This window comes from Oryzias latipes, chromosome 14, assembly GCF_053564925.1.
Source record: "Oryzias latipes strain Hd-rR chromosome 14, Olatipes_Hd-rR_3.1".
Classification (NCBI taxonomy): Eukaryota; Metazoa; Chordata; class Actinopteri; order Beloniformes; family Adrianichthyidae; genus Oryzias; species Oryzias latipes.
In genome coordinates this window covers 11126845-11141332 of record NC_136250.1, presented here as the reverse complement: position 1 = coordinate 11141332, position 14488 = coordinate 11126845, and the positions used below count along the sequence as shown (strand labels likewise).

The following is a 14488-nucleotide window of genomic DNA, read 5'->3' as shown; positions in this document are numbered from 1 at the left end:
TTTAATAATTTACCATTCATGTTTTATTGTTTTTTGTTTTTTTTCTTCCAGATTTTCCTTCAAGTTTTAAACTGTTCTCGTATTTGGGGATTTATTTATTTCATTACTACTGTCTTGTTGATTTTGTGTCATCTTAAAAAGATATTAATATAAATATTATTTCTATTATATTCATTTTGTTAACACCTGTATTAATTTGGTTTTAAACTACATTAAACCATAAAGAAATGATAAAACTGCATTAACCCTTTTTTACAGGCTTGACAATTTTTAATCTAATTATTTTTCTTTTTCAGTTTTTAGTTATAGTTGTTGGTTAGTCTTTTCTTTTTTTGTCTTTCAGACTTTGACATTGCTGCTTCAAACGTTAGGGTTAGCAATGATCATAAAATATATGCATGAAAAACAAAACCTGTTGTTTGGTTGTTCAAACAAACAAACTAAAAACCTGCTAGTGTCAGTACCACCCCACGCCTGTAAGTGGCAGTATGCATTTCTCGCAGCCTGTCATGTGGAGTTCTGCTTCAAACTGATGATGTGTCGAGGAGTAAAATTTACTTCCGTGTTGCTTTTGTGTACAGCTCTGATTGGAAGTGGAGCTTGAAAGCGTTATGGGCTCATAGAGATTCAGTGTTTATATTTCATATATTTTCGTTTACACCTTTGTTATAAGTTAGAGGGTTGGGATACGGAACGGGACAAAGAAGAAAAGCTAGCTACAGCCAGCCAGGTGTAGGTGTTAGTTAGGAGCTGTAGGGCGACTTATGGAAACATGATGGACTTTATCTGTGAAATTATTCAAGTTCTCGTCGCATTAGCGGCTCTTGGTTTCATTGTGGTAAGTGTATGGATAGTTTTAACATTGTTAGTAATGTAACTAACTTCTTAGCACGTGTAAGATAGCGATTTTCACATGTATGTACTAGTACTCCATGGTTTCTGTGTGTGTGTGTGTGGGTGTGTGTGTATGTATGCATGATGGCTGCATTTTCTTTTATTTAAACGTGTCATATCAAAATAGAAATATTAATATACAATGGAGGGGGAAATTATTATGTAAATACAGCTCCTTAATCGGAGTAAAACAAACAATAAAAAGGCAGAAAAAGAAAAGAAGTTGTGAGGAGCAACACTGGCCTATTCTTTTTTTTTTTTTTTTTTTTTAGAGCGGAGAAAATGGACAGTAAAAATATAAATATAAAATAAAAACATAAAACTGGTGCTAAGGTTGTAGGACAGAGGCTAAGGTTAAAGAGTAAGTTCCTGGATGTTGTGAAGGAGGACTTTGCAGTAGCTGGTGTAAGTGAGGAGGATAAAGGTGATTTACTGTAGTGATCCCTAAAGGGAGCGACCAAATTTTAATGTCATAAACTAAAAACAATTTGAAGGTCCAATGCCTTTAAGACATTTTTAAACTAATAAAATAACCTTAAAATCAATCCTAAAGGTGATTGGATGCTAGTGCTAAGTTATAAAATTGGAGTCAGAAACTGAGTTTCGAGCAAGCTGCAGCCGGTTGTTAAAGAAGAAAACGGGTGAAGATTTTGACAGATTTTGTCCAACATGAACCTAGGATAAATTTAAGACCCTCAGAAATGATTTCACTTGTTACTAAAAGAAATGTGTACTAAACAGTTGGTGAATGAAGGTGATGTTGTCAAAATGACTTCTGAGCTTGAATAAAAAGCTGTAGTGAGACCATAAGGTGAGTTTGCTTACAGACAGATGAACACAGAATCTATATATGTGTGTGTGTGTGGGTGTGGGTGTGTGTATATATATCTCATTATATATTTTTTTAAAGTGGGTCAAAATTTTTATTGTTGTTAAAAACTTTGACCACATCACACAAAAGCCCTTATTTCTGCTAGAGGTGATTCTACAGCCATATACTCAGAAGGTGAATTTAATTTTACTATTTTTCTTATGACATCCCTTAATAAATGTATAGAACATATCGGGAATATCAGCCGACAGCCTCGTCACAACAAACTACAAACAGAAAGGGCTCGTTGAAGCTCAACGGTCAGTATTAAACAGACATCTGATCTTCTTTTTTTTAGGTGCTTGTAGTCGCACATTTAACTGCGGGGATGGCGAACGTGTCACGCCATGAAAAGGAGAAGTCCTTCCTCACAGCCACAGGAGAAAAGCGTCCCTTCCCCAGTCTGCATGATCCTCACTCCAGGGAACTCTCTGTGGTGATCCCTGCTTACAACGAGGAGCTCCGAAGTTAGTGTTAGAGATTGTAACCAAATGAAGGCTGTGAAAAATTATATTACTGTTCATTGAAACTAAAAGTAGCTGAATGTTTTAAGTGGCACCTTTGCTTGTTTGTGTTTATTTTTAGTGCCTGTCATGCTTGATGAGGCTATGGAATACCTGGAAACCAGACAGGTGGGAGAAAATCTTTTTAAATTTAAATTACAAAGCATGGTTTCCAAAAATCCTCACTAGGTGGCAGCATTGCACCACAACCGGCTTTCTGCTACACTGAAACACATTTTGAAAAATGTAAGTGCTTACATTATTTTAAAGGCAGGCAACTAGATTTTAAGAAGAAATACACATTTATTTTAGATGTTTTCAAGAAATAACACGTTTGTTTTTCATTTTCTACCATTTACCTAGACGAGGACACCCCTTTAATGATATTGAACTGCGCAGAAATGCACAACAGTGTAAACATCCAGAACTCAACACACAGAAACCAAAATAAATCTAAAAAAAATATGCAACTTCCAGCATAAGTGTGCAATTGATGCACAACTGAATTGATTAATGTGGGAGTTTTTGAAAACAAACCCAGCACATTCATTGATCAAGCAATAACAAAATGTAATATAATAAAACATGAGGACTAATTCAATAAATTAAAAAAAATGAAGAAGCAAAATTGGAAATAAAAGCTGGGATTCAATGTTACGACTCCACTGTAAAGAAATAAGTGAATTTATACAGTCTGTAATTTTTATAGTGCTATTTTCTTGCATTGATTTAAAGGCAATAAACATAAATGGCATGAATTTCTTAGATTTCCTCTGTCTTGTCCCTGTAACCTCCCACAGAAGAAAACCCCTTCCTTCACCTATGAAGTGATAGTGGTCGATGATGGCAGCAGAGACAGAACCACAGAGGTAAGAATGAGGCTTGTTTTGGGGGGGGGGGTGTGAGATGAACTATCACCATCGCAGGGAATCTCACTGTGAGATTGCAAAAGTTGTGAAATTTGAAAAAAAGGGACAGCAGTGCACACGGGGGGGAAAAAAGGGTTTTAGTTCTGCTTTAAGTTTTTTTTTTTTTTTCATCTGAGATTTTCATGATTTTTTTCCTTTTCTGTCCCTTCAGATTGCTTTGGAGTACACCAAGAAGTACAGTGCAGATAAAGTGCGGGTGCTGACCCTGGTGAAGAACAGAGGAAAGGGGGGAGCTGTGCTCATGGTCAGAACTTGGAAGACCTGGTCATTGATTTATTTATTAGCTTTTTATGTCGGCAATATTTCATAATTTCCCATCTTTTAAAACATCTTTTAATTCAATGTTTTATTTAGTTGTGACCTGTTTCAGTCTCTTTTTAGTGAGCATTTCACTCTGCTTGTTTGATTGTTTTCTGTTGGGTCTCCCTTGCGTGTCATGAAGGGCACTTTGAGCTCCAGAGGGAAGCTGATTCTAATGGCTGACGCAGACGGAGCCACCAAGTTCTCCGACATCGAGAAGGTGGAGGCGGGACTTAAAGACGTCAATTCTGGACCGGTGAGGTTTTAGGTTCTTCCACATTTTATGGACACGCCGAATCTTTAACACTTGTGATGTTGTGTGCAGGAGAACATGGCTATAGCGTGTGGCTCCAGAGCTCATCTAGAAAAAGAGTCGGTTGCTCAGGTCAGTTTGCGTCTTTTCGCAGACGTCTCAGAAACCCAAAGAATTTCTGAAGAACCCTCTCTGTTCCCGTAGCGATCTGTTTTACGAACATTCCTGATGTATGGTTTTCACTTCCTGGTGTGGTTCTTCTGCGTGAGAGGAATCCGGGACACGCAGTGTGGCTTCAAGCTTTTCACACGTGAAGCAGCTCTCAAGACCTTCTCCTCCCTCCACATAGAGCGCTGGTGAGAAAACCCAAAGCATCACTAACATGGACTCATCAATTACAGACCCACTCTTATGAAAACTGTGTTTCTAACAGGTTCTTGTGACATATTTCTCATATCGTCTTTTTAATTATGACTTTTCCATTTTAAACTTAACTTTAAAAGAAAAAGCTTTTGTTTTCTAGGACAGAACAGCGATAGTTTATTAGGAATCATTGGCTCAGGCCGACGCCCCCCTTCCCGTTGTGGAGCGGAGCTGGGACTTTTGGCCTGTCCAGCGTATTTAGTCGTGTGTCACAAATGAGCTCTTTTTTTTCTATCTGATTCACAAGGATTTAAATAGTTTTGCAATTTTGAGCATAATTTTCTTATTACGTCCTCCATCATCAGAAAAAAGCCACAAGAACATGTTGGAAACACCAAAAACTCAATTAAGATTCAAAAATATATATTTATATTATAAAATGATAACCTTTGTTTTTTTGCTTTATAGGGCTTTTGATGTGGAACTGCTTTACATCGCTCAGTGTTTTAAAATCCCCATAGCAGAGGTAGCTGTCACCTGGAATGAAATAGAAGGTACACATTCATTCTTTAGCGCATGTTTCCGTTCCCCTCATGAAATCTTCTTTCACTACCTCCCCTGGTTTTTGTTTTTTCCTGACATTGGAGGCCCCATCAGCTTTGGATGTTTGAAAAACGCAATGGTTTTTGTTTTTTTAACGCCTGTGTTTTGGTTCTGCCAGGGTCCAAACTGGTCCCATTCTGGAGCTGGCTACAGATGGGTCGAGACCTTATTTTCATTTGCCTGCGCTACTTCACTGGAGCCTGGAAACTGCAGTCCCCACAGAAGACTGACTAGACAACCCGACGAGTGCTCGAGTCCCAGAGATGAGCAGCGATGGACCCGTGGAGGAAGGAGGGATTACAGTCATCCTCTGAGTTCATCATCAGACAGAAATATTTTCCCCGACTGAGAGTAAAATGTTGACCGATGGTCCTGCCTTTTTATGTGAATATTGGCTTGTAATGGCCGCTGTTACACATATTTTTGTTGCCTCAATTTGCAGATTCTCATTCAGAGATCCATGTGCAAACAGACTTGATCACCCTCTGTTGGAAATGGAGGGTGTGTGTAAGAAATGTGGAGAATCCCCTTATTTGTCTTGTTTCCTTAAAGAGTGGTGGCTAATGTGTTGTTTGTTTTGGGAGGGGGTTTTGCAAGAAAGCAAAAATAAAGATCTAATGACGTATTTGATTATCCGTCTTGTTTCAATTTGTTCAAAGCATCTTTTACTGATCGATTGATTTTAAAAAGTCAGACTGCTTCGGAGGAAAACAATGTTTTCATCCTTGGCCTTTTTTACTTCTCCATTAGCAAAACTATTCTCACAAATGTGTGAATAAAAATGTCCTCAATCTCTAATTCAAACAACTTCAGTGTTAACAAGGCTCGGGACATGACGTTAAAAAAGAAACTGTTCCCCTTGAACTTGTGTATTTATTATTATTAGATGAATTTGGAGCCATTAGCATTTGTTCACACAAAATTCTACTAAAATACAAATTTGTTTGCACAAGATGCTGAAAATGTCTGTCTACTAAATGCTAAGAAAATGATTCAATTTTTGCTACAAAATACTAAATTGCATCTAAAAATGGTATTTGGTGTGCATAAAACACTAATAAATACTAGAAGTTATTAATTTGAGGGAACTTTTTTCTTTTTAAAAAAAACTAAATCTTATTGAATTTTTGGATACAAAATCAAAAACTTCTGGATTTTGTTATTTATCAAAATATTCCTACGTGTATGAGGATAAACTAACCTTGTTTTGTGGAGCAACAGTGAGTCTCACACAGCTGTCTTCCTGTTTGTGTCCTGTCTTCCCTCTGGAAGCAGACTCACTCAGAGGCTGAATCACCAAATTGGAGTCTTGTGCTGCTTTCAAAAACATTTGGATATTTTTTATTTGAAATTGATCTGTTAGCAAAAAAGTTCGATTGCCACTGACTATATTCACAAGAAACTGGAGTTGGAAACTGAGAAACTTTTCCAGCTCGGAAAATATTTTGTTTTTTTTACTGTAGACAGACAGGTGTGCACTTTTACTGACAGTAGACATCAATGTAATGATTGGAAACGTTGGGATTTTCCCCCGGACAAAATCTACTTTTATCAAACACCTTCTTGGCGGTGGTTCGTACATTTCCATGATTTACCTTTCTGACGGGTGTGCTGGAGGACTTTCACAGTCCTAACGTCCAGCAGCAATTGCAGTAAACTGCGAAAATGTCAAACTTGTAGACTAGCTGTCGCCAGACAGGCTTGCGTCATTAACTGGACCAGTCATAGCACTTCCAATAACGGCTTGTATCCATCCGCGGTGACAAAGAACTTTGCATGGTAACAATGCAGTTTATTTAAAGTAAAGGTGTAAGATATTTATGAAGCAATAGCTGAAAATATGATTTAAAAAACAACACAGTTGTATTTTATAAAGTCAAACATCTTGAAAGATGTTTTGATTGAATACTGGTGATTTTAAATTAGGATTATATATCAATTGAGGGGAACGTATATAAAGCTCTCGGTTAGTTTTCTCACTTTCCACTGTTGAATGGTGACGTAAAGAAAGTAAAAATTTTCTATTTGGATGCTAATATTGTTGCGTGCAAAAACTGTTTATCTAAGAATTTAAATGTTTATCCCATCAGACAAAACAACAACGCGACTTTATATGATAAAAAGTAACGTTATGAAAAGCCAGATAGTAATAAAACAGACGTTCCGTCATCCCATGCCTCAACACTGAATGAATGAAAGTCTGGGCGTGACACAGGTGAAACGCGGGAAAGCGCGCGCTGCTGCACGCGCAGAAGGCGCTACAACTAAAATCCCAGAAAACCTGGGAATGTTCCAGCATAGAGAGGGCGGAGGGATCTGGCAAACAAGCGCTGAGGTTCCAGTCAGACTGACGCCTCCAAGGCTGCGCGGCGCTCCACTGTGGCTGCTGAAGGAGGGGAGCCGGAGCTCTTCAAACCTGCGTCAAAGGCGCCATGGACAGTCACACCGGAAGCGACGAAAACTCGACCTTCATAATAAAAAGCAAAATTCACAACTTCCGTTACAGTATGTAAACACTTTATTATACCAAAAATAATTTTTGGGGGTGTGTGGGTTTTCTCAGGGGACTCCGGCTTCCTCCCACCGTCCAAAAACATGCTTCATAGGTTAATTGGTCACTCCAAATTGTCCATAGGTGTGAACGTGAGTGTGCATGGGTGTGTGTGTGTGTGACCCTGCGACAGACTGGCGACCTGTCCAGGGTGTCCCCTACCTTTGCCCATAAGTGGCCGGGATAGGCTCCAGCAGCCCCGTGACCATGAAAGGGACAAACGGAAGAAAATGAATGAATTAATAATTTTTGCGAGAATCGATTTGAGCATTTTGTGACATACGTGTTCTTTAACACTGAAACTTGAGTCACAGTTTAAGATTTTTTTTAAATTAATAAACTTCCACTCCATTCTGTGTAACTGTTTTAATATTCATTCATTCAATCAATCAATCAATCAATCAATCAATCAATCAATCAATCAATCAATCAATCAAGACAAAACAAATCTTGGCACCACTGTCAGGACAGCTGTTTAACTAGATTATATTTCATAGTTACATTTTTTGTTTGTTAGTGTAATTATAATAGCTCAAACAACAACAGTAATAAAAACAACAGATAATGACAGTAAATATCACAGGAATACAATAAATACTATTTTATAATAATAACATGTATCATATTTTAATACAATTTGAACAAAACAGCAAATATTAAAATTAAAAACAAAAAAGAAAATATATATTCTCATGAAAAAAAAGACGTCTGAAGTCATGTGGGCCATAAATTAAATGAACAAAGAGTACGTCTAGTAAGACGGTTTTTTAAATTGATTTTGTTGAATTCATTCTTATAGATAAGGCAAAAATAATTTTAACAATTAGGGTTTTTATGGTTAGTAAATAAGCTGACTGTAGTGCACATTTTAAAAGTTGGTAAAACTAGTTTTTAAACATTTTTACGTAGTTGTCTATTGTTGTATAGTTGTCTAAGGTGTAGTGAGAATTATCACACAAAAAAGCAATCTTTTCTCATCATTAAAAACGTATCTACGTTGGCTCAAGAACGAAAGCCACATGCTTTTATTCTGAAAGGAAGGATTTCAAACAATTTCCCGTTGACGCTGTCTTTACACTCCCGCGTGGACAGACAGACACAACACACTCGAGGCAGACGCGCACTTCCACAACTCTGACTTGACGGGGAAGCTGCCACACTCACGACCTTCTTCTGTGCACTTGTTATCACAACAGAGGTGAGGAAACAAACCGTCTTCCTATTTGCAGAGGGAAATAGTTTATGTATCTTGTTATAAAGTAGTATTTTGAACTTTTTGTCATCTGAACTTTGATTTTATTTTGGGAATTTGCGCAAGATGTTCCTATCAGGTAGTGCTTATAAGTAAGTGGGGGAAATTGAAACGAAATATTGCAATTAAAAAAATTACCTTAGTATAGCAATGAACAGAAGTTGGCTTTAAAAAAACTGCAATTTTTAAAAGTCAGGGGGAAAAAAGTTAGTAAAATCAACAATTGATGGTGATCGCACATTTTTAAACCAAATGTGTGTTTACTTTATTTATTTATTTATTTTTTAGCAGAATCTGGATTTGACTGCGGGGGGAAATAACCGCATGGAGTGATAGTAAAAGGAAGCCTGGTGTTTACTTTTTTGGGAAGGGGTGCACTAGCGATAAAGCATTAGGTAATTAGTCTATCTGAGGCTGCAGACTCGCTGACGCCAGGGTTCCATAAAGCAGCAGCAGCGATGGACTGATCCTGCACTGAGCTGGGGCGCTTTTGCTGTCATTGTAAAAACTTCAGCTGTCTGTCTGCAGTGGACAGGCCAGTGGTGGCCGCATTGTGCCGGTGCTTTCATGAAGTCATGTTACCTGTCATCATTTTAGACTCACCTGAGACATTTCTGCAGCGCTTCAATGAAAAACGTGCTCAGACATGCAGTCAAAATTTGCATCTAAAAATCATGTGCAAATGCTCAAAACCAGATATTGTTTAACCACTGAAGATACAGAGATTCATTGGGGGTCTGCTGCTCCAGCACCCCTCCATTTGTGTCATTTCCAGGACGGCTGAAATGCAAAGACACAAGCAGAAGTCTCCCTCCCGGTTTCCCTCTCCCCCTCCTGTCCTGTGATGTGTTCTGGCCAGACAGAATGGCTCCTGGGCGTCAGTGGCATGATCACAGAAACAGAGGCCAGAAAGGACGTTCCCCCATCAGCGGTGAATCTAGAAATGAGTTTTGGCCACGTTGGTCTGCTTTTTTTCTGGAATTATTCTCTGGAGTGTTTTTTTTTTTTACTCCATACAGACCTTTGCCATTGTGTAGTTTGTGGAAGAGCAGTTTGAAGTGTTACCACACCGAGAAAGCCTCATGATTATGGAAATCCATGTTTTTGCACATTTTTTATAAAGCCACTTACAACAGGTTAAAGACCCACCACACACTTGGTGTTTTGAACATGTTCTTGTAGCATTTTCCTGATGATGGAGGACATATATGAAGAAAAATAAGCTTAAAATTGAATTTCTGAGTATTTCTTTTTTCAAATCATTATGTATCAGGAATAAACAAAGAAATGCAGTTGGGAAAAGAGTGTATTTGTTTGGTGGAAAATATGCATCCTCTTGTAGACGACTAGATTAATTCACGTCTTCGTTTTCCTCGTCTGAGCTGGGATCCGGATCAGAACTGAATGACTCCAGTATTGTTCATTATTTTTGTTGCACCAGTGATGTTAGCTTAGGGTTGTGAGTCGCTGTAAGATGGCGGGAGAGCATGTGAACAGATGGATGATGGGAAGTAGGGGCGGGGTGACTTCATTCCAACGGTCCCACCCACAACTCAGAGGTGAATTTCTAATGAACTGCCGCTCTGCAGAAACTATGTCAAACAACACAGTTTTTTTTTTGGCTAAAAATGACATAATTAAAATTGGGTACGCTTTGAAAATAGATAAAAAGGTTACCGGAGTTGGACTTGAAGCTCCTGCTGCACTCATCTTCTCTGTGGTACCTGACCGTCCTACACCTCCTCACTCCAGTACGTTGATGCAGTCTCTCCTGTCTCTCCTCAGATGATTGAAACTTGACCTGGGCTTCTGGCTCTGTGAGGAATAACCTTCCCAGCAGGAGGCTCAATCCAGAGCCGCCAGATCCCTTTTGTGCCGGCACAGAGACAGGATTGGGAGCTGGCTGGAGTCCAGCGTCTTCACTGAAAGCTGCTTGGAAAAAAAGCAGAGGAATACAAACAAAAACATCTGCCCTGACTCAGCACGTCAGCTCTTTTAATCTTGCCTCCATTTTTTGTTGTTGTTTTTTACGTTGTGGTCGATAAATTCCTGTCCTCGAGGGAACTCTAATCCAACTTGACCTATCAGTTCATCTCCCCGACTGTGCTTCGCCCTCAAAATGAACTCCTCCACGTCCTTTACGTCCCTGTTCTCCTTCACCAGCCCGGCAGTGAAACGGCTGCTTGGCTGGAAGCAAGGCGACGAGGAGGAGAAGTGGGCCGAAAAGGCTGTCGATTCTCTTGTTAAGAAACTCAAGAAGAAGAAAGGAGCGATGGAGGAGCTGGAGAGAGCCCTGAGCTGTCCCGGGCAGCCCAGTGAGTGTCACAGACCTGCAGCGATGACAGTCAATGTGCTGGAGACATTACAAAAACACACCAAAAAAAGGATTTGGATCAGGATGAATTATTCTCTATTCCCTAGCATTTTTATCTAAAAAAAATCATATATATTTTACTGGTTAGTTATGTCAAAACCAGCAGTAATCAAGAAAGTGCAATTGTGTTTTAGCGCAGTAAATATCTTTTTTACATTTTAGAGGGGGGGGGGAATCTTCAATGTTTTTGTTGGTTTAGTTAGTTTATTTTTATTTTTCCAAAAAACTTGTCATAAACAACAAATCAATATAAATATGGAAAAATGGACACCCCCAAAGCAGATGCTTATTATCAGGGGTCCAACATTTTAGCCAAGCATAAAAGAATGAAGAAGTTGCCTTACAGCTTTAGTTGTCAAATTGGTTTATAGTCTATTTTTAAACGGACTTCTACCTACAAAAGGTTGTGTTGAGCTGGTAACACGTCCATTAAAGGTTTGCTGCTCTGTTCCACAAAAACAGACCATATTTTCTTAATCGGATTTTGGACCAAAATGTACTCGTGCTCATTTCTCTTCTCATGTCTGCTCAGGTTCATCTGGTCTGTGAAACTTAATTTTAAACAGAAGCTTCACCTCCTGTAACAGAAACACAAAGATGCTTCAGTAATGATGATGTAACAATGATGAGTGACAATCAATTCCTCTTATTGCCTATAGCCAAAGCCTTTTATTCATACTACTAGATTTAATGGTATCATTACTTTGTTACTTTTGAAAAACTTTCCTTTTTGAAATTTTACATAGAAAAACTTATTTTTTATGTGATTGATTTTATTTGACAGTAGAATTGGATGAGGGAAAACCAAACTATCTCTTGTTGATTTTTTTAAGCACAGTTAAACATGGCAGCTTCCTAAAAATAACAAAAGGTCAAAGGTTATATTATATGAGTCCATTTTTTGTGGGTATCAGCATTTTAATAGCTACTGAATTTTGTCCTGCAGGTAAGTGCGTGACCATCCCTCGGTCGCTGGATGGCAGACTGCAGGTGTCCCACAGAAAGGGCCTGCCCCACGTCATCTACTGCCGGGTGTGGCGCTGGCCTGACCTGCAGTCCCATCATGAGCTGAAGCCTCTGGAGTGCTGCGAGTTCCCCTTTGGTTCTAAGCAGAAGGATATCTGTGTCAATCCATATCACTACCGGCGCGTGGAGACTCCAGGTACACACCTAGAAAGCTGTGAACGTCTGTGACTTTGTTGGGTAGTTATACTAACTTTCCTCCTCAGTGCTGCCTCCGGTTCTAGTTCCCCGTCACAGCGAGTTTAACCCCCAGCACAGCTTGCTGGCAAAGTTTAGGAATGCCTCCCTCCACAATGAGCCCCTGATGCCCCAGAATGCCACCTACCCGGACGCCTTCCCCCCACTGCCCGGCTCCTCCTTCTCCTCTTCTCCATCTTCGTCCCTCGCACAGTCCCCCACCTCTCAAATATTCCCCAGCTCCCCCAACAGTTCTGCAGAACCCAGTAGCCCCTATCACATCACAGGTAAAAGTTTCTCCACAGACCCTGCAGGACCGTCAGGCATTCCTGATGCACATATTTGTTCCCCATTTTTCCAGCGGAGACTCCCCCGCCTCCCTACAGCAGCATGGAGACAACCCCTCCAGAGGACGTGAAGCCCAGCAACTCCACAGAAACCGCTAAACTCACCTTCTCAGCTCCACACAGAGGTAGCCGACCTGCTCATGTATCCTTACCAGTAAACACAACACGTTCCCCGTGATCTGTGTATTTGATCCACCTTCATGTCAACCCTCCCTTCAGATTTGAGGCCTGTTTGTTACGAAGAGCCCAAGTACTGGTGTTCTGTAGCTTACTATGAGCTCAACAACAGGGTGGGGGAGACTTTCCACGCTTCCTCCCACAGCATCTTGGTGGACGGCTTCACTGACCCCTGCAACAACAAGAACCGCTTCTGCCTGGGCCTCCTTTCCAACGTCAACCGCAACTCCACCATCGAGCACACGCGCAGGCACATAGGCAAAGGTAGAGCGGGCGGTTAAGGAGCAGTTCGTTAATTTCACATTTATTCACACTGATCCAGCTATAAGAAAGGTCATAAAAGGTCAATAAACAAAGCAGCAAATTCAAACTAAATGAATATTTCATTTAAGTCAAATAATAAAGCTGATTAAATCTTTAAAAATGCAAGTTTTACGGAGCAATTTTATTTGAATTGGATGAGTTTTACAAATTTACTGACGAATTTAATTAATTAATTTGTCCACCTTGGGACCAAAATGCAGCCACACCTTCTACCTGCTTCTCGTTTCGGCTGCAGCTTTTATTTTAAGCATCTACTAGAACAAACTCAATCATTTTACAGTTGGCTAGCCACCAGTCCTTTGGTTTTCTTCATCCAAGCTTCCTAATATAAAACATTAATTAAAAATGATTGAAAAGAGACTCAAAAAATGCTTTTACTCTTGTTTAATTTCCCCTATAAACTATGACTGGATTACATATAAAAAAACAGAAACGTTGAAGAAAAGAGGATTAACGCTATATGTAGGGTTCTGAATAGAACATGGCCCTCTTGGTACCTAACTTTTAAGGATTTCCTTTTTCTTTTTAAAACTCAGTTGTCACAAATTGATTTTTAGTTTTTTAAAGTCCTTTTCTTCTTTCTTCTTAAATGTGTACAGACTAGTATTAAAATCAGATTATTAGATCAACAATTTAAAGGAGTCTCTGTTTCGAATGTAGTTCATTTACATTTATATTTGACATTCAGTGCACTTGCTAAACTTTTATTTTTTTTAAATAATTGTCTTCCTTTTTCCCTCCCAGGGTTACACCTGTACTACGTGGGCGGGGAGGTGTACGCAGAGTGTCTGAGCGACAGCAGCATCTTTGTCCAAAGCCGCAACTGCAATTTCCAGCATGGCTTCCACCCCACCACAGTGTGCAAGATCCCCAGCGGATGCAGCCTCAAGATCTTCAACAACCAGCTGTTCGCCCAGCTCCTCGCCCAGTCGGTCAACCACGGCTTCGAGGTGGTGTACGAACTCACCAAGATGTGCACCATCCGCATGAGCTTCGTCAAGGTACCACATCCTAACAAACGTCAGGCCGGCTGTGCCCGTCATTCTCTGGCTGATTGCTGGCTCTTGTGTCCGCTCCTTAGGGATGGGGGGCTGAATACCACCGTCAGGATGTGACCAGCACCCCCTGCTGGATTGAAGTGCACCTGCATGGGCCGTTGCAATGGCTGGATAAGGTTCTCACCCAGATGGGTTCTCCTCACAACCCCATCTCCTCAGTCTCATAACAAGTGTGTTCTAGTTGCTGTCACACGGGTCGACGGCCACGGTTTGCTCGCCGTGTCAAGGGACAAAAGTGAAACAGACAGGTGTAATTGGGCTGAAAAGGAAGGAACATTTGTTAACTGGGACTCAGGAAATACTTGAGTTCAGAATAAAATGGGATGTATTTATTGGTACTTCAATGCTGTACATTGCTGTAGTGATATTTGCTGTCTTGGCCAACGTTTGCTGTTGCTTGTTACTTTTTCCATTAAGTTTTTGTTTCTTCCCGTGATTTCTAAAGCTTTGGCTGTCTCCCATACAATAAAAAAAACACAAATTCTGAGG

At 39.9% G+C, this 14488-nt stretch overlaps 2 protein-coding genes across 3 annotated transcripts; both read left to right on the top strand.

The window, feature by feature from the left end:
* Positions 1 to 482: 482 nt before the first annotated feature.
* alg5 (ALG5 dolichyl-phosphate beta-glucosyltransferase) lies at positions 483 to 5346 on the top strand. Its single transcript, XM_004076202.4, has 10 exons — positions 483 to 838; positions 2064 to 2232; positions 2351 to 2397; positions 3069 to 3137; positions 3349 to 3441; positions 3640 to 3753; positions 3823 to 3882; positions 3955 to 4106; positions 4582 to 4667; positions 4835 to 5346. The coding sequence occupies exons 1-10, from the start codon at positions 773 to 775 to the stop codon at positions 4948 to 4950; spliced, it is 972 nt and encodes a 323-aa protein (XP_004076250.1). The 5' UTR covers positions 483 to 772; the 3' UTR covers positions 4951 to 5346.
* Positions 5347 to 8337: 2991 nt separating this feature from the next.
* smad9 (SMAD family member 9) lies at positions 8338 to 14486 on the top strand. 2 transcript variants are annotated; one of them, XM_011483310.4, is made up of 9 exons: positions 8367 to 8465; positions 9269 to 9450; positions 10305 to 10834; positions 11840 to 12055; positions 12123 to 12380; positions 12455 to 12565; positions 12660 to 12881; positions 13686 to 13942; positions 14023 to 14486. In XM_011483310.4, exons 3-9 carry the CDS (start codon positions 10639 to 10641, stop codon positions 14164 to 14166), a joined length of 1404 nt encoding a protein of 467 aa, XP_011481612.1. In that variant the 5' UTR covers positions 8367 to 8465; positions 9269 to 9450; positions 10305 to 10638; the 3' UTR covers positions 14167 to 14486. The 2 variants fall into 2 exon arrangements, with proteins under 2 accessions (XP_004076249.1, XP_011481612.1); XM_004076201.5 differs by lacking the exon at positions 9269 to 9450 and having other exon boundaries at positions 8338 to 8465.
* The last annotated feature ends 2 nt before the right edge of the window (positions 14487 to 14488 follow it).